A 26,714-nucleotide genomic window follows, 5' to 3' on the forward strand; every position below is an offset into this window, starting at 1 on the left:
TGCAGCTAACTCTGTACTTGAAAGTAAACTTAAAACACTAAAATACCTATGTTAGAAAAGATAAAGGTATCCTATCAGTAACCTCAACTTCTATTAAAAAAATTATAAAGAGAACAAGTGAAACCCAAAGTCAGCATAAGACTGTAAATAATGAATATCAGAGCAGGAATCAATGAAACCACAGAAAACAGAAACAAAACAATACATACATACACAAAAACACTAAAAGCTGATTCTTTGAAAACACAAATAAAATTAATGAACATGTTATCAGACTGATCAAGAAAAAAAGGGGGACAGGGTAACATATTATCAATACGAGCAATGAGAAAGCTGACATTCATCACTAACTACATACATACCTAAACATTAAGGGAATACTATGGCCAACTTTATGACATTAATGCAGCATAAATGAAATTGACAAAATCCTTGAAACACATATACTAACCCAAATTCACTCAAAATATAGTCTTTTTTTATTAAGAGATTACAGATAGAATTTTCCACAAAGAAAACTCAAGGCCCAGATGGCTTTACTGGTGAATTCTGCCAAACATTTAAGAGCAAATAAATAATGAGAATACTGTAACGAGTTTTCAGAAAACTAAAGAGACAATGTAAGTACTGGAACTAATAAGTGAGTTTAGGAAGTTTGTGAGATACAGACAAATATGTCAAATTAGGACATAAAATTAAAACATGATATCACTAGATTTCTACTAGAATGTCTAAACATTTTTAAAAATTACTGTATCAGATCTAAAGGGAGAAACAGACCAAAAAACCAGCAGACTTCAGCACCCCATCTTCAACAATGGATAAATCGTTAAGACAAAAAATCAGTAAGAAAACATTAGAATTGAACGACACTTTAGATCAAGATTTAGACATACACAGAATAATTCCTCAAACAGCAGCATAACAGACATTCCTGTCAAGTGCACAAAGAACATTCTCTGGGATAAATCATAATAAATCACAAAACAAGTATTAGCAAATTTTAAGAGCTAATTCATACCAAGTATCTTTCTGACCATAACGGCCAAAACTAGAAATTAACAGAAGGAAAACTGGAAATTTCACCAACATATGGAAACTTAAGTAATACACTCTTGGACAACTAATGCGTCAAAAAAGAAATTTTAAAAAATCCTGAAACAAGCAAAAATGGAAATAAAACACATGGGATGCAGCAAAAGCAGTTCTAAGCAGGAATCTTCTAGCAATAAATACCTACATTAAGAAAAAAGAAGTATCACAAAACAGCAACAGAACTTAACACATAAAGGAAATAGAAAAAGAAAGACAAACTAAACCTGAAGTTAACAGAAGAAAGGAGACAACAAAGATCAGAGCAGAAATAAACAAAATAAAGAATATGGAAGCAAAAAAGATCAATGAAACTAACAGTTGGTTTTTTGAAAAGAAAAAAAAGACAAACCTTTAGCTAGACTTACCAAGGAAAAAAGTGAGATCCAAATAAATAAAATTATAAAGGAAAGAGAAGACATTACAAATGATACCACAGAAATACAAAGGACTGTAAGAGAACACAGTCTTTTACACACCAACAAACTAGACAACTTAACTTTCTAGTATAACCTACAGAAACTGAATCATGAAGAAATAAAAATTCTGAATTGGCCACTAACAAGGAGACTGAATCAGTAATCAAAAACCTTTAAAAAACAAAAAAAAGGAATGCCTGGGTGGCTCAGTCAGTTGAACTCTTGATTTTGGCTCGTTATCTCCCAGTTATCTCCCAGTTCGAGATTTCAAGCTCCATATGAGGCTCAGCACTGACAGTAGGGAGGCTCCTCACTGACAGACCCTGCTTTAAATTCTTGCTCTCTGCCCCTCCCCCACCTCTCTCTCTCCCTCTCTCTCTCAACAATAAGTAAACATTAGAGAGACACAGAGAGCAGAAAGAGAAAAGCCCAGGACCAGATGGCTTCAAGGGCTTTAACTAATTACCAAACATTTAAAGAAGAATAAACACCAAACCTCACACTCTTCCAGAAAACTGAAGAGGAGGGTACATGCCCAAACTCATTTCCTGAGGCAAGAATTACTCTAATATCAACGCCAGATAAGGTATGACAAGAAAAGGAAATTACAGGCCAATATTCCTGATGAACGTAGACATAAATACTCCAAACAAAATACTAACAAATCGAATTCCAAAGCACATGAGAAGGGTCACAGAGCATGACGAAGCGGGATGTAGCACTGAGACACAGGGTGGCTCAGTATACACAACTCAGTATGTGATACACCACATCAATGTAATGAATGATAAAAATAATACGATCACCTCAATAGATGTAGACAAAGCACCTGAAAAAATTAAGTACAGAAGGAACATTTTCTCACCAAAATAAAGGGTGTATATGACAAGCCTACAGTTAACATCATACTCCATGTTGAACGGCTGAAGAAAGCTTTTTCCTCGGAGATCAGAACAGGACAAGGGTGAGCACTCTCATCACTTTTATTTAACAGAGTGCTGGAGTCCTGGCCAGAACAATTAGGCCAGAAAAAGAATAAAAGGTGTCCCAATTGGAAATGATGAAATAAAAACTCTGTTTGCGGATGACATGATCTTATACCTAGAAAACCCTGAAGACTCCACCAACGGACTGTTGGCACTAATACATGAATTTAGTGGTTTCAAGATACAGAATCAACAAACAAATATCACTTGCAAGTCTACATACTAACAATCTGATGTCAAGTTACAATAGCATCTAAAACAATACTTTGGAATAAATTTAACCAAAGAGGTGACACACCTACACACTGAGATCTACACAATACTGATGAAAGACAATGAAGGAGACACAAATAGAAAGATATGCTGAGTTCGTGTACAGGAAGGCTTAATTTTATTAAAATGTCCATACTGCCCAAAGCCATCTACAGACTCATGGCAATCTATGTTAAAATTCCAATGGCATTTTTCATAGAAACAGAGAAAAACAAACGTAAAATTTGTATGGAACCGCAGAGAAAGAAAAACAAAGCTGGAGGCATCACACTTCCTGACTTAAACTCTATTACAAAGTTACACCAATCAAAATAGTATGGTATTGGCATAAAAACAGACACAAAGACCAATGCAACAGACTAGAGAGCCCCAAAACCCCATATATAAATATGTGTGTGTGTGTGTGTGTGTGTGTGTGTGTGTGTGTGTACATATGCTCAATTAATTTACAACAAAGGAGCCAAGAATACTCAATGGGGAAATGACAACCTTTCCAATAAATGGTTTTGGGAAAACTGGATGTTCACATGCAAAATAAAACAAAATTAACTTGAAATGGATTAAAGATTTATAAACATAAGAGCTGAAGTAAACATAGCGAAAGACTCCTTGACCTTGTTCTGGGCAGTGAGTGTTTTGGATATGACATCCAAAGCGCAAGGCGCAAAAGCAAAAATCAACATGTGCGACTAACTCAAATTCAGAAGCTTCTGCACAGCAACAGAAACCAACAACATAAAGAGGAAACCTAGACAACGGGAGAAAATATATGCAAACCATAACTGGACAAGGGGTTAATATCCAAAATCTGTAAGGAGCTCATATAATTAGTAACAAAAAACCCCAAATAACCTGATTTTTAAATGGGCAAAGAACCTAAATAGACCTTTTCCGGAGATATACAAATGGCCAAAAAAATACATAAAAGAGTACTCAGCATCAGTAACCGTGAGGGAAATGCAAATCAGAACCATAGTGCAGAGATGGGCTCGCGTGCACCAGGATGGGATTCCCGGCACAGCCCAGACAGGGGGCATCAAGGGCTGGTGAGGCTGTGAGAAGGAACTCAAGTGCGCTCCTGTAGGGGTTGTCGATAGCTACAGCTGCTGTGGAGAACAGCACAGAGGCTTCTCAAAAAAATTAATTATATAATGATCTTATGATCCAGCAATCCTATTCGGGGAATATAACTAAAAGAAGTGAAATCATTATATTGAAGAAATACCTGCCATGTTCACTGCATCATTTTTCACGCTAGCCAAGACATGAAGGGAATCTAAGTGTCTATGAACAAACGGATGAGGAAAATGTGGTGCATATGTGAGATGTAATAGGATTCAGGCATATAAAAGAAGGGAATCTTGTCATTTGCAACAACATGGATGAACCCCGAAGACCAGACGGAATGATCAATACTGTTTGATAGGATTTACACGCGGAATCTGAGAACACGCAATGGAGACACAGGGGGAGCAGGCTGGCTGGCGGTTGCCAGGAGCTGGAAGTGAGCTGTTCCTGAGGAACCACAAACTTTCAGTCAGAAGATGAGTGAGTTCTGGGGATCTAATGTACAGATCTAATGGGGATCTATACATTACTATACATCTATACATCTAACTTACTATACATCTAACATGCAAAATGAGTGATTCTGGGGCTCTAACGTACAGCATGGCTGGTGGTTATAGGTAACAATACTACACTGTATACTTGAAAGATGCTAATAAAGTATGTTCTTAAATGTTCTTACTACAACCACCAAACAACAGTAATTACATGAGGCGATTTACTATGGAAATCACCTCACAGTATGTATTTGTATCAAATCATCATACTGTACACAATGCTAAAAGCAAATTATATCTCAAGCTTGGAAAAAGTAGAAAGATATCCAAAAAACAAAAAAAAGAAAAAGAAAAAAAAAAGATATCCAAAAAACTAAAACAAATGGTTACACGTATTAGGGAGCAAAAAGGAGTGGAGTAGAGAGAAACAAGAGTGGGAGCCACTTTTTACTTGCTTTTTAAAATAATTTATTTTTATACCATGAGAAAGTGTTATCTATTTTAAAAATGAAATGCAAGATAAAAATAATAATATCTGGTACAAACACAGACACTCAGATCAATGGAACAGAATAGAGAACCCAGAAATGGACCCACAAACATATAGCCAACTAATCTGTGACAAAGCAGCAAAGAGTATCCAATGGAATAGTCTCTTCAGCAAACGGTGCTGGGAAAACCAGAGGGTGACATGCAGAAAAATGAAGGGGGACCACTTTCTTAAACCTTACACAAAAATAAACTCAAAATGGATGAAGGACCTAAAAGTAAAACAGGAAGCCATCAAAATTCTAGAGGAGAAAGCAGGCAAAAACCTCTCTGACCTTAGCTGCAGCAACTTCTTACTCAACACATCTCCAAAGGCAAGGGAAACAAAGGCAAAAATGAACTATTGGGACCTCATCAAAATAAAAAGCTTGTGCACAGCGAGGGAAACAATCAGCAAAAATAAAAGGCAACCAATGGGATGGGAGAAGATATTTGCAAATGACATATCAGATAAAGGGTTGGTTAGTATCCAAAATCTAGAAAGAATTTATGAAACTCAACACCCAAAAAACAAATAATCCAGTGAAGAAATGGGCAGAAGACATGAATAGACACTTCTCAAAACAACAACAACAACAACCCATCCAGCTGGCTAACAGACACATGAAAAAGTACTCAACATCACTCATCATCAGAAAAATACAACTCAAAACCACAATGAGATACCACCTCACACCTGTCAGGACGGCTAAAATTAACAACTTAGGCAACAACAGATGCTGGTGAGGATGTGGAGAAAGAGGAACTCTTTTGCACTGCTGGTGGGAATGCACACTGGGGCAGCCACTCTGGAAAACAGTATGGAGGTGCTTCAAAAAATTAAAAATTGAACTCTTCTATGATCCAACAATTGCACTAGTAGATATTTATCCAAGGGATACAGGTGTGCTGTTTCGAAGGGGCACATGCACCCCGTTTATAGCAGCGCTATCAACAATAGCCCAAGTATGGAAAGAGCCCAAATGTCCATCGATGGATGAATGTGGGCAAAGAAGATGTGGTATACATATACGATGGGGTATTACTCAGCAATCAAAAGAATGAAATCTTGCCATTTGAAACTATGTGAACGGAACTAGATGGTACTAAGCTAAACAAAATTAGTCAGAGAAAGACAAATATCTTATGACTTCACTTATATGAGGAATTTAAGATACAAAACAGATGAATATAAGGGAAGGGAAGCAAAAATAATATAAAAACAGCAAAAGGGACAAAACCTGAGATACTCTTAAATATAGAGAATAAACAAAGAGTGCTGGAGAGGTTGTGTTTGCCTCTTCAATCATAAATGCCATGTATGTGCTAGACCCTCCTCCTGACACTAGATGAAGTAAATAAATTCCCAAATGTAGTTTTTTTTTGGTTTAGTGTTCTGGGGGAGGGAGGTGGGAGGGCAGGTGTATAGACTATCAACAAATAAATAAATGTGGTTGTATAATATAATGTCAGACAGTGAAATGCACTGTGAAGGAAAAGAAAACAAAAGAAAGTAAGGTGCTGATCAGGATGGTGGTCAAGAAGAGCTTCTCTGACAGGTAATACTTAGAGCTAAATGAAATGAGGAGGTGAGCTTTACAGTTATACGGGGTAAGGGAGTTCTGAGTAGAAGGCATAAAATATACTAGGCAGAGGTGTACTTGGTGTATTTGAGAAGCAGCAAAGAGAGGAGTGTGACTGGAACAAACATGCCTAACAGAGCCCACAGTAAGGGAAGAAACTGGAGAACGCCGCGAGCGCCCAGTCAGAGGCCCTGGAAGATACAGGCCGCAGGACAGCCAGAAGGAAGCTGGAAATCCACTGGCCAGTTTCCAGCAGTTGAGTATTATGAACAGATGACGTATCACATAATTTTCTTTATAAATTTTCTTTTCCAACCTCTCCTTATTTTGAAGGATTTAACAAAAACTAAGAAAAGTACATATACATACAGGGGCGCCTGGGTGGCTTAGTCGGTTAAGCGTCCGACNCTAGCACTGTTTACCCCACTTTGACTTTTAGAAAACACAGACAAATACTAAGAGAGAGCCAGGACTACGGAATAAAGGGCACATGTAACCAATATTGACAATAGAAAAGCATACAAGCTGGCAGAGGTGTGAAACAGAAATAAAAAGGTGGAGAGAAAGGGGTGCCTGGCTGGCTCAGTCCACAGACCATGCAACTCTTGATCTCGGGGTTGTGGGTGTAGAGATTACTTAAAAATAAAAACTCAAAAAAAAAGGTGGAGGAAAGGATGAAAGAATTAAATGTCTCTATCTTACAGAATGAAGACTGAAGAGATATCGTCTATAAATGACAGCAAAACAAAAGGGTGTTTATGTATGTTGTTTCGTGCAGAGACTAAAACCAGTAATATAAAAATTCCAAGAAGCCTACATCTTAGAAAGTGAGAGTTGTATAAATAAATTCTCCTCTATCATAGCAGGAACTCAACAGATGATGTTTGAAGTTGCCAATTTAAAAAAGATCAATATAAGAATATTACACAAAGATACAAAAGAAATCATCAGAAGATCTGAAATGAAAAACAATTCAAAGAGTTTGGTTTTGGAGAAGAAAGGAATAAGAGAAAGTGAGACGCATCTGTTACTTTTTGTTATGATCCATTCTGAATCATGCGCATATATTATTTTGTCCTGCTCCCTCCAAAAATGGTATTTAGTTTTAAAATAAATACATACCTGAACTATATTTACAGCATAATTATAATTCCATAATTGTGGACAGGAAATACAAAGAATATAAAAACAAGTTAAATGACACCACAAGAAACCAAACCAGTATCTGGAACGTGTGCCAGTCCATAGGAAAACTGACTTACATTCTGTAACAAGTCACTGACAGGAACAAAGAAGGGGAAGCCTGCTCTAGTTTAATAGTGATTTAGGAGGCATCACTTGTGATGAGCACTCGGTGTTACATGTAAGTAATTAATCACTAAATTCTATTCCTGAAACTAATATTATACTGTATGTTAACTAGAATTTAAATAAAAACTAGAAAAAAAAAAAAAAAGAGGCACGGCAATTGAGGAATGGACTTTGCCTGGATTCTCTCTGGAACAAACAACTATAAAAAGACATTCTAAATAACAGGGAAATTTGATTATGGACTGTATATCAGATACCAAGGATATACTGTCAATCTTGTTAAATTACATAATAGCCTTTTGGTTACATATGAAAATGTCCATTGCTTTTTGGCTACATACAGGAGTGAAATGACACAATATCTGGGATTTGCTTTAAAGTACTTCATCAAAAAATAAAAAGAAAAATGAAATGGAAAATATGTCTCAATCTTAAAAAATAAATTTTTTTAACGTTTATTTTTTAAAGAGACACAGAGAAGGACTGAGCATGGGAGGAGCAGACAGAAGGGAGACACAGAATCCAAAGCAGACTCCAGGCTCCAAAGAGGTCAGCACAGAGCCCGACGCGGGGCTCGAACCCACGAACCGTGAGATCATGACCTGAGCCAAAATCAGACGTTTAACCGACTGAGCCCCCAGCACCCCAAATATGTCCCAATCCTGATCACTGCTAGATCCACCTGATAAGTATATGAAAAGCATTGTCTGAAGTTTTCAGTACAGAAACTAAAAGGAAAAGGACTCTGTTCTGGCCCTGGTAAATCTGGCATGCCTATCAGACACACAACTAGGAATGTTAAGGAGAGCTGGCTGTGGGAACCTGGGGCTTGGGGAAGAAACAGAGAGGGAAGTCATGTGTCTTAGCCGGGGGGCTGGACAGCGCATCTCAGCAAAGTGAGGAGAAAGGGGCGGGAGGGACCCCAGTGCCTCAACTACTAAAGGTCAGGGAGTGGAGGAGTCACAGCTGCGAGGAGAAGACGTAGCAAGTCAAGGAGTCACAGAGAGAACCAAGTGTGGTGTCAGCAGAAACCAAGAGAAAAAATATTTCGAAAAAGAATATGTGTTCAATTAATGTCTAAATTTCCAGAGAAGTAACGACTAGTAATCACTAGCGGCCGTCACAAGAGCAGTACCCTCGAGTGAGAGACGGAAGTCTTGCGATAGTAGAAAACTCACCTGTGCTTTGAAAAACCTCCCACATACTTTTCTAAATTCAAAATATATTTCTTTATGTTTTAATGTCAAGCTTTATTCTCCCATTTTATTATAGTTACTCATAATCTCTTCAAAGAAGATGGGGCATTTCATCAAATATTTAGCACTTAGTATTAAAGTCCTTCATAGTTGAGAATTACTACTTACACAGCCATCATGCACATTCAGGGTTGCTTCAAGTTTCAGTCTTTGGATAAATTCTCTTCTTCCTATTTAAAAAGAAAAAAACTAAATAAGTCAAAAGTCATTTTTGTTGAAACAACTGTAACAAAGAAGTTAAGAGCCCGGATCCAGCAAGAGGCAGCTCTTAACTTCAACTCCCACTTACAAGCTGAGTGATACTGGGGAAATTAACCTCCTCCTCAGCCCTCATTTCCTCATTCCGTAGTTCCTGCCCACCTGATGTAGTTACTGCAAGGATGAAGCGGATCAAAGATTGGAAGGCCTCAGCACAGAGGCTGGACCACAGTAATCATTCACATATTCCCTTCATTCAACCGTTCATTCAACCAATATATTGAGTCCTCATTCCATTCCACGTGGTGCTCTAGGAGCAAGGAGTAGAGGTGAGATCAAACAGCAACAGATGCCCGCACTCTAACGAGCTTATTGAAAAACAATACAGAACACATCACCTGATGAAAGTGTCGTATAAAAATATAAAGCAGAGAAAGGGGGTAAGGAATAGAGGTGGGGGATAGGATTTTGAACCTTAAAAAGGTTGGCAAACAGTGTTTTGATAGATGCTACCTATTTTTAAACACATCTCAATTTCAGAAATGTTAGAATATTTTAAAGTTCATTTTACGATGAAATGTAGCAGCAAAAAATAAAATAAAATCAGCCTAAATGTCCATCAATAGCAGAACAATTTTAATACCACAAAAATAGAACAAATCCCTTTGAAAAAGAGAAATGTTTCCCTTTAAAAAATGAATCATCTGTATCAAAGAAAGACCAAAAAGCTTCATGTTTATTCAGAAGCTCTAATGAAAAGAAGCTGAATATATGACAAAGAACGATAATTAGCTAAGTAATCAGGCTGATGAGATCTCAAATAAAATTAAATTTGACTATGCTCTCTGTATACTGTCACCAGGGACAGATTTCTCTATTACATTTTGTTGCCATTCAATGTAAGTATTAAGATCTTCTTGAGACCGAACTACTTTCTTTCTTTGTGCTTGGTTATAACTGGTAAGATGGCCAGGTAAAGGATGAACATGTGGGTTAGAGAATTTTTTTCTTTTCTTCTTTTTTTACATGGGGGGAATGTTCCACGATTCTAAACACTAGAATAAAACAACTTACAGAAATTCAGTATTTTCATGAATTGGTTGTACTTTATATAATTAACTTTTCAAATCTGACTTTGTTTTAAAATGATGCTAACTGTAGCAAACAGGTAACATTCCAAAAAAATATCGCTCCTTCGGCCAACAGCAGGCTTGGCAATCCTCCTGAGTTATAATTAAGGGCTAAGATCATATTAACAATATGACAGCAATTAAAATTCATTAAAATACATGGAGGAGGATGGGGAGGAGGGGGTGGGAGAGGAGGAGGAGAAGGAAGGAGAAGAACCAAAAAATTTTCTTGCAAATTTTTAAAATCCGGGTTTGAAAACACAGCTCCAGCCATCTCTGTCTAGTGAAAATGGTGGCAGAAGAAAAGCTGAGCTCTTCTAAGAACCTTCACATGAAACCTGCACATAAAAACATGCACTGAGACATGACAGTCAAATAGCTCCTGAACTATTCCTATGCGACTGTGGAGATCAAAATCGCTGTATTCTTCACATGCCTCATTAAATATGCTTCCAGAACCAACTAATATAAACTCTGTCCTCTCAGTAATTAAATGCACGACCAAAAAATAGGAACTGACAGACACCCTAAAATAAGAACTGTAAGGTTAAAAACCTGAGGCCCCTCGAATTAAAATAAAAGTAAACTCATACCTGTCGTCAAGAACTGTGAAGTCTAGACGACCTGCGAGCTAACAAGTACCTGCCACCATCTCATGAATGTTGGCAGAAGACGCGAGACTCCTAAGTCAGAAGCAAAGGATTTTTCTACCTAATCGATGTCAGCTTCAGGTTCACAGAGGCTACTTGTCCCCCAATTCCCACAGGGCAATGCGGAGCAGTCCAGGTAAATACTGAACATGCTGGGGGTTTGAATCAGAACTGGGGAATCCTGAACTGAAGAAACCCACATCTTATAAAATATCAAGCAAACCTATCTGACCTTTTTCGCAGAGTGACATTATCTTTATTATAATGGACAATAAATAAATCTGCCCTCTGCTCCAGAGAAAGATACAATAACTGGTGCCTGTGTATACATTATTGAAAAGATAGTCCAGAACAAAGCAGCCAGTGCCTCTGCTCACAAATGTGCAGAAGTGCAAGGGGCATGGAGAACTGTCTCCCAACAATTACACACTTGTTACGGATGAATTTACCTACTGCTAGGGCTTCCTACTCATGTCTTTCTTGCAACCCATGCTGCCTCTCATAATTCCATCACTGCCTTGACATTCTGTTCTATGTTAATAGACCACAAGCTCAATAAAAGGAGAAACACTCTTTTGTTCACCCAAGTGTCGTAAGTGGCTAGAACAGTGCTGAGGACAAAATGGGCATTTAGTATACATTTGCTGAATCAGTGAATAAGTCAATGGGATCATAATATTCACTCTGTTCTATAATGTGTCTTCTGTGGGGTGAACATCTTTCAACGACAATAAATATACAGCTACTGGTCTTTTTATAAGAGTTATTGCTCATGTTGAATGGTTCTGTAACTTACCCCTCACATACCTGTCTCCCTGAGCAGACCAGGGTAAGGCGATGCTAGTGATAACATGTGTGGAGATAAGAAGTGTTCGACCAGGTTAAATACCTAATTTGGAACATACTATGCGTAAATGTAACTTCTCAGAGCCTGAGTTTACATTACATTTGTGTAAGTTTTACATTTGATGGGAACACATTTATTGTCAGGAGTAAATTAGTCAGCGTGCTCAAAACTTGGGGATCTGCCTGATATGCTTTACACTTGAGCCCTCTCCCCATACACAGGGGGGACTATTAGAAGTGAATGTTGCCTGAAGAGAGAAAAATGATTTTTAAAAACTGACCTCATTTAGGAGCTGAGGTAAGTTCAGCTGATTAAGGAAAGAGAATAAGGCTGGTGATACTGAACAGCAGAGACAGAAAAGCACTTTCACAGCATTTTTCACATTACTTCACTCTACTGTCCCTTCGATCTACTTTGTCTCTAATGCCAAACCTTCCCGTCACCTCCATGCACCGCCTTCCCTCGCTCAGTCAGGTCCTCGTTACCCCGCACCGTCCCTGTTGCCGCCTCCTCTCCACTGATTTTGTCCGTAGAAATCATACTGTATCAGCAAGCCCAGTGGGCCCTTCTAAGACACACTTCTCACGATCCCAGAGCATTATCTGTCACAGCTGACTGCCATCTTCTTGAAATAATCTTCGTCTTTGGTTCCCATGGCATCTTACCAGATGAACAGGTGAACTGAAAATCAAAGGGTGACAAAATTCCTTTGGGGGAGACAGGACACAGAATGGGTTCAGCTTTGACAGAGCACAGGACAAAGAAAGAGCTGCCATCAGATGTGGAAGGAGAACTGTGTGACGTGCAAGCAAATGCTGAACGGCCAGCTGCGGGCTAACAAGACGGGTGACTCTCTGAGGTCCCAGACACGGCAGAGTCCTCAGTCGGCCACCAGCTCTTTTCTGTTAGCTTCTGCCACAAACTTGCAGGAAACACTGGAAACAGGGCAGGAGACCAGAAAGAGTCCCTGTCTGGCAGGACACAGGCATGAAACCCCACTCACGTTTCAAGCCATTCTCTCAGGGGAAACAAATGCTGAAAGTCACTGTAGAAACCTGAGCTAAAAACGGCCTCAGCAAATGTCTACTACCCATGAGAGAGGCAGCAAACCCTCACCACCATATCGGGCAAAGGCAACTGCCCTGAGAAAGGGATAAAAGCAGACACCGCCTATCCTTCAGGGAAAGTAAGAGCAGACACCGCCTATCCTTCAGGGAAAGGCAGGAAACCCCCTCCCATCTGATAAATAATCAACAGTAAGTGTGGTGGCCCTGAAATGTGTCAACTCACACTGAACTACATTCCCAGAATCCCTTCCTGTAGGTTTCTTCTTAGGATGAATCACCAGCCATTTCTGCACAGGACTGTGGACGGAAGTACAATTACAGCCATCCTGACGTCGCACAGAAGGCTGCTTACACGCGCTGACCTTCTTGGAAGGAACGGCAACTAGGCCTACGAGCGGCTCGCCTTCCCATGGGTCCACCCCCAGCTTCTTCATACACCGAGGACGCTGTATGTTTTAGGCCATGACCAAAGGTGCCGGACTTCCCTAAAGAACACCCCACAGAACATCCCTGGAGGACGTCAATGAGTTTGGAGACAGTGAGAACTAACATAGATCCTCGGTCTTCATGGGTTCAAGTTTGTCCTTCCTACCCGCAATTTACAGCCATCTTCCCTTCCCAACGGTCCAAAGCAGGTCAAGCCTCAGTATCAGACATTAAGAAACTAACTTTACAAAGACAATTTAGGAGTCCTCACAGTGATATTCAGACCAAACACCAGTAACACACCTTTGTGTGTGTGTCTTCTAATGATTCTGCTTCCCTGATGAGCCCACTCAAACCCTCAGCAAACCAGGAATAGAAGGAAACTCCCTCAACCTGAGAGACAGTGCCTATAAAACCTACAACTTCTAGTGGTGAAAAGCTGAACACTTTCCAGTTAAAATCAGGAAGAATATAACAAGGACACCCAACCTCATCACTATCACTGGGGGGGGATGGGGGCCCTAAATGGGTGAGGGGCACTAAGGAATCTACTTCTGAAATCATTATGGCACTATACGCTAACTAACTTGTGAATTAAATTTTACTTAGTTTTTAAAAAAGAAAACAAATAAAACAAAATAAAAAATGTCAAAGTATTGCACAAAAAAGCTATTCTATATGAAAAAAACTCCACTTTTTCCTCATTTTAATGCTACAGTTTCCTACTCTCCAGTCAAGAGAACTCTGCCTCTTTATTAAATGCTTTTACTAACACTGAAAGATGATGACGACGACGACAAAAAACAGTACAGTCACACCTCAGAGATACTGCAGTTTCAGTCCCAGACCACCACAGTAAAGCAAACAGGGTAGCAAAGTGAGTCAACTGAAATTTTCAGTTTCCCAGTGCAGATAAATGTTTACATCATCCTGCAGTCTACGGAGTGTGCAAAGCATTATATCGCAAGAAACAATATATAGACTTAATCTAATTTAAAAATACGTTATTGCTAAAAAGTGCTAACCCTCACCCATGCTTGCAGCAGTCCTAACCTCTCTGCCAGAGGAGGCCTTGCCTGGCGCTGATCCTGCTGATGACCGGCTGGCGTCTGCTGCGTGCTCGGCGGCCGCGGCAACTTCTCCCAAGACAACAGGGAGGTCGGCCTCTTCACGTGGCTCTTCCTTGAACAAAGGACTTCTCTGTAGCATGTGACGCAATGTAACACTGTACCCATAAGAGATCATTTTTCGACACTGGAGTCAGTGCCCTCAGACCTTGCCACCGCTTTACCAACCAAGCTTAACCAACCAAGCTTACGTCCTATTCTAAATACTTTGTGGTCCTTCCAACAACATCCACAGCACCTTCACCAGCAGCTTCCATCTCGAGAAACACTTTCTCTGCTCATCCATGGGACGCGACTCCTCCTCCGTTCAATCCTGAGATTGCGGCCATTCAGTCCCACCTTCAGACCACTTCTCATTCTAGTTCTCTTGCCATTTCCAACACATCAGCAGTCACTTCCTCCACTGATGCCTCCAGCCCTTCCACGTCGTCCACAAGGGTTGGAATCAACTTCTGCCAAACTCCTGTTAACGTTGATATTTTGATCCCTTCCCATAAACCAAAAATGTTCTTAATGGCATCTAAAATAGGGAACCCACTCCAGAAGATATTCAATTTACCTTGCCCAGATCCACCAGAGGAATCACAATCTATGGCAGCTGTGGCCTTTCAAAACGTAATTCTTAAACAGTAAGACATGAAAGTCAAAATGAATCCTTGATCCAAGGGCTGTAAAATGGATGTTGTGCAAGCAGGCATGAAAACACTGACCTGGATGTAAATCTCCATCAGAGCATTGTCAATGAGCAGAAATATCTTGAAAGGTATCTTTTCTTTCCTTCTGAGCAGTAGGTCTCAACAGTGGGCTTAAAACATTCAGTAACCATGTTGTAAACAGAATGCTATCATCCAGGCTAAAAGCACAGATAGAGTAGATAAAGCACAGACAGAGTAAATTTAATACAATCTTTAGGGGCCTAAGATTTTCAAAATGGTAAATGAGCACTGGCTTCCCTTAAAGTCACCAGATGTATTAGCCCCTAGCAAGAGAGTCAGCCTGTCCTTTGAAGCCTTAAAGCCAAGTATTGACTTCTCCTCTTTAAATACGAAAGTCCTGGATGGCATCTTCTCATAAAAGACTGTTCAGTAAAAGAATGTTTCATCTACACTGAGAGTCTGTTATTTACTGCCACCACCTTCGCTAATTATCTTGCTAGAACTTCTGGAGCACTTGCTGCTTCACCTTGCACTTGTATGTTAAGGAGATGGCTTCTTTTCCTTAAATCTCATGAACAAAACTCTGCTGATTTCAAACTTTTCTTTTTCAGATTTCTCACCTCCCTCAGCCCTCATACAGTTAAAGAGCGTTAGGGCCTTGCTTTGAATTAGGGTTTGGCTTAAGGAATGTTGTGGTTGTTTGATCTTCTGTCCAGACCACTAAAACTTTCCCCATATCAGCGATAAGGCTGTTTCACTTTCTTATCAATCTTGTGTTCATTGAAATAGCACTTTTAATTTCCTCCAAGAACTTTCCTTTTGCATTCACAACTTGGCTACTGTTTGGCACAAAAGGCCACCTTTCAGCCTATCTCGGTTTTCAACATGTCTTCCCTAATAAGCTTAATCATTTCTAGCTTTTAATTTAAAGTGAGATATGCAGGGGTGCCTGGGTGGCTCAGATGGTTAAGCACCGACTTCAGCTCAGGTCATGATCTCAGGGTTCATGGGTCTGAGCCCCGCATCAGGTTCTATGCTGACAGCTCAGAGCTTGGAGACTGCTCCAGATTCTGTGTCTCCCTCTCTCTGCCCCTCCCTCACTTGCACTCTGTGTGTGTCTCTCTCTCAAATAAATAAACATTAAAAAAAAAAAAGTGAGATATGCAACTCTTTCTTTCACTTGAAAGGAACACGGTAGAGTTATTAATTGGCCTGATTTCAATATTGTTGTTCTCAGGGAGTAGGTGGACACAAAAAGAGGGAGACAATGGTCAGTGGAATAGTCAGAACAAACAACACTTACTGATTAAGTCCATTGTCTTATATGGGTACAGATTGCGGGGCCCCAAAACAATGACAATATTAACATCAAAGATTACTGATCACAGATCACTGTAACAATTATAATAAGAAAAAGTTTGGGGCACCTGGGTGGCTCAGTCGGTTAAGCATCTGACTTCGGCTCAGGTCATGATCTCGCGTTTGTGGGTTTGAGCCCCACATCGGGCTCTGTGCTGACAGCTCAGAGCCTGGAGCCTGCTTCGGATTCTGTCTTTCCCTCTCTCTCTGCACCTCCCCCACTCATGCTCTGCTCTGTCTCTTTCTCTCTCAAAAAATAAAATAAAAATATTTATAAAATATTTAAAAAGAAAAATAAGAAAAAGTTTTAAATACTGTAAGAATTACCAAAATGTGACACAGAGACACAAAGTGAGCAAATGCTTTTGGAAAACCAGTGCTCCACACAGGGTTGTCACAAACTTTCAATCTGTAAAACAAACAAACAAACAAACAAAAAACACGCAGTATCTGCAAAGTGCAGTAAGTAAAATGAAGCACAACAAAACAAGATAAGCCTGAACTGGAAGTTTTAGCCAATGCAATATTGCAAGAAAAAAAAAAAGAAGACATACATATTAGAACAGGAGAAATGAAACACTGGAAGGTGACATGGTTTTGCATGTAAAAGCCCCCCAAGATTATACCTCCCCAATGCCGGGAGCCGAACCGGCCTCTCTGGATGGCAATCACGGCAAGGAAGTGACAATGCTTGCAGCTCCTCCCNCAAAATCCTAGAACTGTAAGTGAGTTCAGCAAGGTCACAGGATACAAGATTAGCACATACACAAAGTTGCATATACTAATAATGATCATATGTAAGTTGAACTTAAAACACAAAACCATTTGTAACTGCTCCAAAGAAAATTAAATATTTAAACATAAATATAAAAAAATAAGTATAACATACCCTGATAATTATAAAATGCTGATGAAAGACACCAACTTAAATATAGAGTGTACCATGTTAATGGATCAGAAGACTCAATACAGTCAAAGATGTCGGTTCTTCTCTAATTGATATATAAATCCAAAGCAATTCCTATCAAAATCTCAGTAAGGTAATTTGGGGATAAAAACAAGCTTGTCCTACAACTCATATGGAAAGGCACAAGACATAGAACAGCTAAAACAATTTTGAAAAAAACAAACTAAGGGGGGAAAGATCACTCAACTTGATGTTAAAACTTACCATACAGCTACAATAATAAGCAAGACAGTGTGGTACTGTTCACAGAGAAACAGACACCCAAATCAATGATAAAGAATAGAGAACACAGAATTAGATCCACACAAAAATGCCCAACTGATTTCTAAAATAAAGGTGCAAAAGTAATTGAATGGAGAAATACAGCCTTTCAACAAATGGTGCTAGATCAAGTGGACATCCATAGGCACAAAAATGAACTTCAAGCTAAACCACACACATCATATAAAAATTAACACAAAACGGACCGTAGACTTAAATAAAATTTTAGGGAAAAACACCTAGGAGACAACCTTTAGGATCTAGGGATAGGTTAAGAGTTCTCAGACATGATACCAAAAGCATAATCCTAAAAGGAAAAACTGATCAATTGGACTTCACTGAAGTTAAAAACCTTCATTCTGCAAAAGCCCCTATGAAAAGAATGAAAAAACCAGCTATAGACTGGGAGAAAATAATGAAAACTGCACACCTGATAAAGGACTAGTACCTAAATTATGTAAGTAGTCCCAAAACTCAACAGTAAAAAAAGTAAGCCAAACAAAAATTGAGAAAGTTGAGCAAAAAACCATGAAGAGACATTTCACTGAAAATATAAAGATGGCAAATAAGTACATAAAAAGATGCTCAGGGGCACCTGGGTGGCTTAGTCGGTTAAGCGTCCGATTTTTGCTTAGGTCATGATCTCGCGGTTCATGGGTTCGAGCCCCGCGTCGGGCTCTGTGCTGACTGCCNGAGTTATCACTATATAGTTAGAAATAAAAACAGTGATCACACTCCTGCTGGTGAGGATGCAGAGAAAATGGATTACTCACACATGGCTGATGGGAATGCAAAATGAAATAGCTATTATCTGAAAAAGAGTATAGCAGTTTCTTACAAAATTAAACAATGTGCTTACCCTACAACCTAGTAACTGCAATTTTTAGACATTCATCTCCAAAAGATGAAAACTTATGTTCACATGAAACTTCAATGTTCATAACAGTTTTATACTTAACAGTCAAAAACAGAAACAATCCAAATATCTTCAACAGGTGAATGGTTAAATAACCATATATCCACATCATGAAATACTAATAAACAAAAAAATGAATAAACTATTAATACAACAATTTAGATGAATGTTAAGGGAAATATGCTGAGTGACAACAGCCAGTCTCAAAATATATCCTGTTATTTATAACGTTAACATACATGTTATATATATAACATTTTTGAACTGACAAAATCACAGAGATGAAAAGCAGATTAATGGTTGCCAGAGGTTAGCAGCAGGGAGAACTATAAAAAGGGTGTCACACAGGACTGTAGTGATGGGACTATTCCCTACCTTAATTGTGGTGGTGACCATGTTACTCCAGTGAAGTTAATTAAAATTAATGTTAAAAATGCACAGAATACACACACAAATAAGTATATATATAACTGGAGAAATCTGAATAAGGTTCATGGCTTTATCTATGTCAATTTCCTAATTGTGATATTGTCATATAGTTGTATAATACGTTACCATTGGCAATATTAGTTGAAGGCTTTATGAGATCTCTCCAAATTATTTCTAACAATTGCATATGAACCTACAATTATCTCAAAATAAAATGTTAAGGAAAGTACCAAGTTAAAAACAAACTAACAAACAACACCTTCCCACAGACAGAACTCTAAGCTCTGAGGTCTTCAACAATGAAATCTATCAAATGTGTAAGACAACGATAATTTCAATTCTATATGAATACATTCAACTCATTTATGAGGCCAGCATTATCTTGATACCAAAAACAAGCAAAAATATAAGCTTGTATAAAAAAAATTATATAAAAATGTAATTATAAGCTTATAAATTATAAGAAAACAACAAGCTAAATTTTATGAGCATAGACACAAAATTCCTACCAAAACTCAAGCCAGCAATATATCAAGGACAATTTATCATAACCAAATAGGATTAGCCCAGGAATTGAATGTTGGTTCAACATTAAAAAATCATTCAATATGCTAATATACCAAAATAACAGAATCAATGAAAGAGAATTATATAATCAACTTAATAGATTGATTAAATCAATTTAGACAGCTACTCATTACAAACATTCTCAGCAACCTAAGAAAGACATTTCTTCAAAGAGTATCTACAAAAAACCTATGGTTGGTAGATATTTAATAGTGAAAAACTGTAATGTTTTCCAAGATGAGGAATGAGGCAACAATGTCTACTCTCAGTACTTCCATTCAAGATTTTACTGCAATCCTGGCCAGTGCAATTAAGCAAGAAAAAGGAAAAAAGAAAAAAGGAATACAGGTGAAAAAAGAAGAAATAAAACTGTTTTAATATGCAGTGACATAATCATCTACATAAAAATCCTCCAAATTTGGAAAAAACCATTTGTAAGAAGTAATTAGGGTACCTGGCTGGCTCAGTTCGTAGAGCACGTGACCCTTGATCTTAGTTGGGGTCATGAGTTCAAGCCTCACGTTAAGGGTAGAGTTTACTTTTAAAAACGGTGAGGAGGAGTAATGAGTAAGTCTAGTAAAGTTGGCAGGATGTAAGGCCAATAAAAAAAAATCAACTGCATTTCAATATACCCATGAAGAACAACTAAATGCTGAAATTAAAAAAATAATACCATCTAAAATAGTATTTAAAACATTATGTTATAGGGATACATATAATATGTATAAAACTGTGCACTGAAAAATAGAAAACATTAAAGAAATGAAAGAATTCCTAAATAATTGGAGACAAAAGCAACCATTGTGGATTGAACATCCAATATTATAAAGACTATGGATGTTCTCTCTGAAATAACATATAGATTCAATATGATACCAGCCAAAATTTTTTGTAGAAATTGACAAACGGATTCTAAAATTTAAATGGGAATGAGGAGCACCTGGCTGGCTTAGTAGTAGAGCATGTGACTCTTGGTCTCAGGGTTATGAGTTCAAGCTCCACAATGAGGGGGTAGTTTGCTTANGAAATTATAAGGGAATGAAAAGAACCCAGAATAGCCAAAATAATTTTGTATGAAAAGAATGAAGTTCAAAACATTGCCCTAGCTGATTTCAATATTCACTATAAAGACATGAAGCACTGCCATAAAGACAGCTAGATCAATCAACATGGTAGAGAAATTAATTACATATATAGCCAACTAATTCTCTACAAAGGGGAAGAGACGGTCTTTTTACAGATGATGCTGGAACACCTGCACATTCATAGGCAAAGAAATGAAAGTGGACCCTTAGTTTACAGCATATATAAAAATTAATTCAAATTGTTCACAGACCTAAATATAAAAATTAAAAATAGAAAACTTCTAGAAAAAAAGCATAAATCTTTGTGATCTTGGATTAGGTAAAGATTCTTAAATAGGACACAGAAAGCATGAAGTATAAAAGACCCTGTTAAAAAGACAAGACAAACTGGGAGACAAATATCTGCAACATACATATCTGATTAAAAACTTGTATCAAGAGGGGGGGCGCCTGGGTGGCTTAGTCGGTTAAGCGTCCGACTTTCACTTGGGTCATGATCTCACAGTTCGTGGGTTTGAGCCCCGCATCAGGCTCTATGCTGACAGCCAGCTCAGAGCTTGAAGCCTGTTTCAGATTCTGTATCTTCCTCTCTCTCTGACCCTCCCCTGCTCATGCTGTCTCTCTCTCTCTCAAAAATAAATAAAAAACATTAAAAAAAAGAACTTGTATCAAGAACATATAAAGAATTCCTACAATATTAGGAAGGTAAATCTGAACTTTTAACCAAAGTATAAGGATGGCAAATAAGCCATGAAAAGATATTCAACATCATTAATCATTAGGAATAAATCAAACACAAATTAAAATGATAATGATATCATTATACCTACATATCTAGAGAGGCTAAAATTAGGAAGACTCCCAATGCCAAGTGCTGTGGGAATGCAGTATGGCACAACTATTTTGGAAAGCAGTCTGGCAATATCTTATAAAGTTAAATACACTTACACAACTCAGCAATTCTATTGCAAGTTACTACCCAAGATATAATATTTTAAAAGGATCCCACTCTAGTTATTTTTCCCAAGGGGTAAACAAAGTGTCATTATTTATATATTCTTTATTAGCTATAAGCAGTGTTTAAAAAAATTTTTAATATGCTATAAGTACTTGAAACCCACCCACTCTAACCTTGACATTAATAAAAATCCATTACAATTATTAAAAATATAAGCCATCTAGGGGGGCCTGGGTGGCTCCGGTGGTTGAGCATCGACTTCGGCTCAGATCATGATCTCGTGGTGATCTCGCAGTTTGTGAGTTCGAGCTCCAAGTCAGGCTCTGTGCTGATAGCTCAGAGCCTGAAACCTGCTTCAGATTATGTATCTTTCCCTCTCTCTGCCCTCCCATGCTCATGCTCTGACTCTGTCTCTCAATAATAAACAAACATTAAAAAAATTTTTTAAATATATATATAAACCATCTAGTATAATTTTGCAAACCTCAAGCCAAGATGTATCAGTAAATATTCTACGAGGTCAACACCACAATTTCTAGCCTGATACAAAACAGACAATAGTGACGCTAACCACCACTTGGAGAATCTTTTTAGCTGCATATGTGTATCACAAGTTACCACGTAAATGTATTTTTACTGTGGAGCTGGTCCAACATTTTAGAAACACTGACCTAGAACATGTTTATAATATAAATTCTGTGCTACCAGCAGCTCCTATTCCTTCTAAGTGTTTTCATCCTATACCAGGGAAGAATGAAATCCACAGAAGAGCCATTCAAATCTGTCTGCAGCTGCTATCATTGATATCCCTTTGTTGGCCTTATCTTCAGGAATTATCAGCATATTCTGTTACATGTATTTGCCATATTTGACAGTCATTTTTCACTACTAAAATCAGACATCTTTCAATTTGCATTGAGATTTCAAAACTAAAGAAACAAAATACGAATATTCCACTAACTTTTCTCCAACAGCTAACAAGGAAGCAAAAGTCAGAATTTATTAACTCATATAACATATTGTAACTTGGCAACACATTATGAAGAACTAGGTAATGTACATGTATTCAGGATATACTAAAGAAGAATCTAAATGCAAAAATTATCCATTTCAATATATAGGACTCCAATGATACTCCAAAGATACAGATTTCCTAATCCCCTTACAAACAGAAATTTCAAACTCCACTATAAAGTTGTCATTGGAAGGTACCTGCATGGCTCAGTTGGCTGAGTGTCTGACTTCGGCTCAGGACATGATCTGGAAGTTCCTGAGTCTGAGCCCCACATCAGGCCTGCTGCTGTCAGCACAGAGCCTGCTTCTCTGATCCTCTCTCTCTCCCTCTCCGCCCCTCCCATTTGTGCTCTATCAAACATAAATAAACCTTTAAAATAAACAAACAAACAAATAAAGTCGTCATTGGCTGCCTGCTATAGTCTGAATGGCTGGGTCCCTTCAAAATTCCTATGTTGAAATCCTAACCCCCCAGGTGATTAGCATTAGGAGGTGGGATCTTGGAGAGGTGATTAAATCAGGATTAGTGCCCTTCTAAGAGACCCTGCTTCTGCCCTGTGTGGTTACAAGGAAAAGATGGCCTTGGATCAGGAAGTAGGCCCTCCTCACCAGGCTGAGATCCTGACGCAGGCACCCCACTCTCAGCCTTCCAGCCTCCAAAACTGTGAGACATACATTTCTGTTGTTTATAAGCTATCCAGTTTATGCTTTTTTGTCACAGCAGCCCAAGCTCACCAAAACACTGCTTAATCATAGCTTAAGGATTTTATATTAAACATACATTAGGGCACACAACTCCCTTGAAAAGTTCTTTTACTCTTTTGTCGATAAAAGTAGAAGGGTTACAAAGTATAAATTCAAGCGTGGACAAGTCCATTTAAAATGAGAGAAATAGGAGTAGAAAAAAGAAATGTGCATTAACAATAGCTTCTATTATAAGCAACGTTTATCTCTATAACACTGTGTGTATCTAAACTTTGTGACCGATAAATTATTATAATAATCACTGAATCCCAAAAGCACTACAGTATCTTGAGATGCAAACATTTAAATCTACAGGTGTTTCCGATGCTGGACTTTGTAACTCAGTCTATAAAAAAATGAATCCTACATTGAAATTTTGATCAGGCCCATAAAGATGACAATAGCTGGCCTCGCCTCTGAATCCCAGTAAAATCTTGTGAATTTGGGGGTTGTAAGTGAACATATTTTTCTTCTAAATAACATAGCAAATTATTTATCTTCATTCCCACAATATAAAAAGATGTTTTACTTAACACCAGTTTTCTTTGACAGGAGGAATAGAAGTAATTAATTAAATTTAAAATCACCTACAAAGCCTGAATACCACTACATGCTATGTAGTGAAAAATGTAGCATGTGTAGGAAAAACACATGCTATGGTGAAATAATTTTAAATGCAAACACTACAAGAATAATCTTTCAATTCTATCTGTGAGTTATTTACTTACCAAGTAATTTATTATTAAAAATACAAATAATGGAGATAAATTGAAAAAATAATCTACGATACTATAAACAATCAAAATGTTTTAAGTCTCAAAAAGAAAAAAGGAATCTACCTTTTAAAATTGTTTAAATTTATTATTATTTATTTTGAGAGAGTGAGAGAGAGAGAGAGAGGAGGGAGAGAATCCCAAGCAGGCTCCGAGCTGCCAGCACAGAGCCTGATGTGGGGCTCGAACTCAAAAACCGTAAAATAATGACCTACCCCAAAACCAAGAGTTGGACACTTAACCTTAACCCTGGTGCCCCCATCTTCTAAACTCTTGAACTTGGGCTTCATAAAAGACTTTGTAGGAGTACTTCAAAATATTATTTTTTAAAAACTCATTAATCTCATTAATTCAGTCACTACTAATGAGGACTTTACTATTTCCTGAATACTATGCCAAGATTTAGCACTGGGGTGTAGAAGAATTAGATAAATTGTATAAAGAAGGCCTACTGAGGCCAAGAAATTACAAGCCATTTTCAAATACTTAGAAAACCACTTTTAAAGGATGCTGTTCAAGAATACACTATTTATAAAGTATATATTATCACATTTAAAATATTATTTAAGATAAGGAACAGCATATATATACATACATATGTATATATATATATACACACACACACTGATATTTGAAAATCGATAATCTGGAAATTGTACTGAAATCAGCAGACTCTTGCTCTTCAATTCCACGCTACTCAACGCCAACTCTGTTCCCATTAGGGAGATAGAGGAGGAAGGGGGGAAAGGAAAGGTATGGATTCATATTTTAACCGACTGTCATAGATACAGCTGAGAAACTAAACCTAAAGAAAACGCTAATATGTAAACCTATATAGATCAGTACGTAAAACAGTCCAACTAATTCAGGACCAAATAAATTCATTCATGCAGAACACAGTGTTCAAGTTCAAGTTAATTTTATCAAGCTAAAATTAAGTTATTTTTCAACAAAAAAATATTAAAAGAAATACTGCATACCATTTTAGGTTAATGATTAAAAACACTCCCTAATGATGTTTAATTTTGAAACAATTAATCACCACTCTAGGTACCTATCCTAGAACAAATACACAACAAGCATGTATAAAAATATTCACTGGAGTGCTTTAGTAACAGCCAAGGTTCATTTCCAGAGGAAATGTCCAAGTGGACTACAGGACCTTCATACCGTTAAACGCTATGCAATACTTTAAAAGTCTGAATAGGTCTATTTTTACTGCCTGGAAAGATCTCTAAGAGGGAATGTAGAAAAAGCAAATTGCAAAACAAGGTTTACAAGACGACAGCATACATGCAGGATTCACACACACACACACACACACCTACAGCATTTCCATATGTACATGTGTGCTTGTAAAAATGCAAAGAAAAAGGTCTGCAGGAACATTCAGGGAACAGATAATAGTGTTACCTCTGAGAGAGAGAGAAAGAGAGACTGAAATGGGAGGGAATCATAGAAATTTCTGCTTCATTAAGTTTGTACGACAAAAATGTATTCACCTGTCGCTTGAAAACACTAAAACACAAGAATAGGAAAAACAAATGCTTGCTCAGTGCTCTCAAATAAGTAACAAACCAGAACCGTTAGGGTAGGAAGATTTCGTTTTCTAAAGAAAATGCCTTGATTTGAAGGCAAAACCGAATGCCGTCACTGAACACCTGCCTGGCAAAAGTGACAAAANAATAAAAGAGAATAAAATGTGCTGAAATTCGGCCGAAGGAAAAAAAGACCCTTACTATAAATACGTCCACCTTTCTGGACTTTTTTTAGCTGGCTCAGCTTGACCCAGAATCCTCACAAAACCACTGTCACCAACACGAAAAGCGGTGGACTACCGTCCCCTCCAGCGCCGAGGGCTGTTTTTAGAAAGCTGAACTGACACCCAGTCAAGGCCAAGTGCGTTTGCAGGGGAGGGACCGGGAGCGCGAAACCCTACACCTCCNCCCTCTGGGGCTGTCAACAGAAACTTAGTCCTTCGGCGGAGCGGGCAGAGCGCCGGGGGAAGAGCACCAGCGCCAACTTTGGCTCGCCACGAAGAGGCTCCGGGAGGTGCGGCAAGTCCTCTCCCAAATCCCACTCCGCGAACGACGCCGACACCTTTGCGGCCAGCGGCGTCCGTGCCCCCCGCCCCCGCCAAGGCCCCCGAGGAGAGCCCAGCAAGGGCGGTGGCTGGCAGCATGCAAGGGGGGGCTTGGCCGTGGGAGGACTCCGGCAAGGGGTCCGTCGGCCAACGTCCACCCAGCACCCCAGGGCCTCCGGGGCCCCCCCCGCCGAGGCGCGGTCCCACCTCCAACAGCCCCGGCGGCGCGGCCCCCTCCCCCACCTCAGGGCGGCGACCTCGGCGCCTCCGCCCCCGGGCCCCCGCTCACCCAGGTAGCGGCTCCGCAGCCGGGACGGGTCCTCCAGCCCGAGGGACCTTTTCCTCACGTCCCACAACAGGTGTGGGCAGGAGCCACCCCGAGACATGGCTCCGCCGGGCCGGGGCGGGAGGGGAGACCACCGCGTGGGGGAGGGGAGAAGGGGG

General features: G+C 38.8%; 1 protein-coding gene across 5 annotated transcripts in view; it reads right to left on the reverse strand.

Annotated features, from left to right (window-relative positions):
• Window positions 1–26,708, reverse strand: part of DCAF6 (DDB1 and CUL4 associated factor 6) — a 135,615-nt gene extending 108,907 nt beyond the window's left edge. For 2 of the 5 annotated variants that reach the window (XM_077761785.1, XM_077761784.1), the window contains exons 1-2: window positions 26,560–26,708; window positions 9,122–9,183 (exon numbers count right to left, since the gene is read on the reverse strand). In XM_077761785.1, coding sequence (XP_077617911.1) covers window positions 9,122–9,183; window positions 26,560–26,656 — 159 coding nt within the window. In that variant the 5' untranslated portion in view covers window positions 26,657–26,708. Of the gene's footprint in view, window positions 1–9,121; window positions 9,184–9,373; window positions 9,392–14,362; window positions 14,429–26,559 lie in introns of those variants that run through there. The other 3 variants (XM_077761782.1, XM_077761783.1, XM_077761786.1) reach the window with 3 other exon arrangements.
• Window positions 26,709–26,714: the final 6 nt, after the last annotated feature.

This window comes from Crocuta crocuta, unplaced genomic scaffold (genome assembly GCF_008692635.1).
Source record: "Crocuta crocuta isolate KB4526 unplaced genomic scaffold, BGI_CrCroc_1.0 scaffold243, whole genome shotgun sequence".
Taxonomy (NCBI): domain Eukaryota; kingdom Metazoa; phylum Chordata; class Mammalia; order Carnivora; family Hyaenidae; genus Crocuta; species Crocuta crocuta.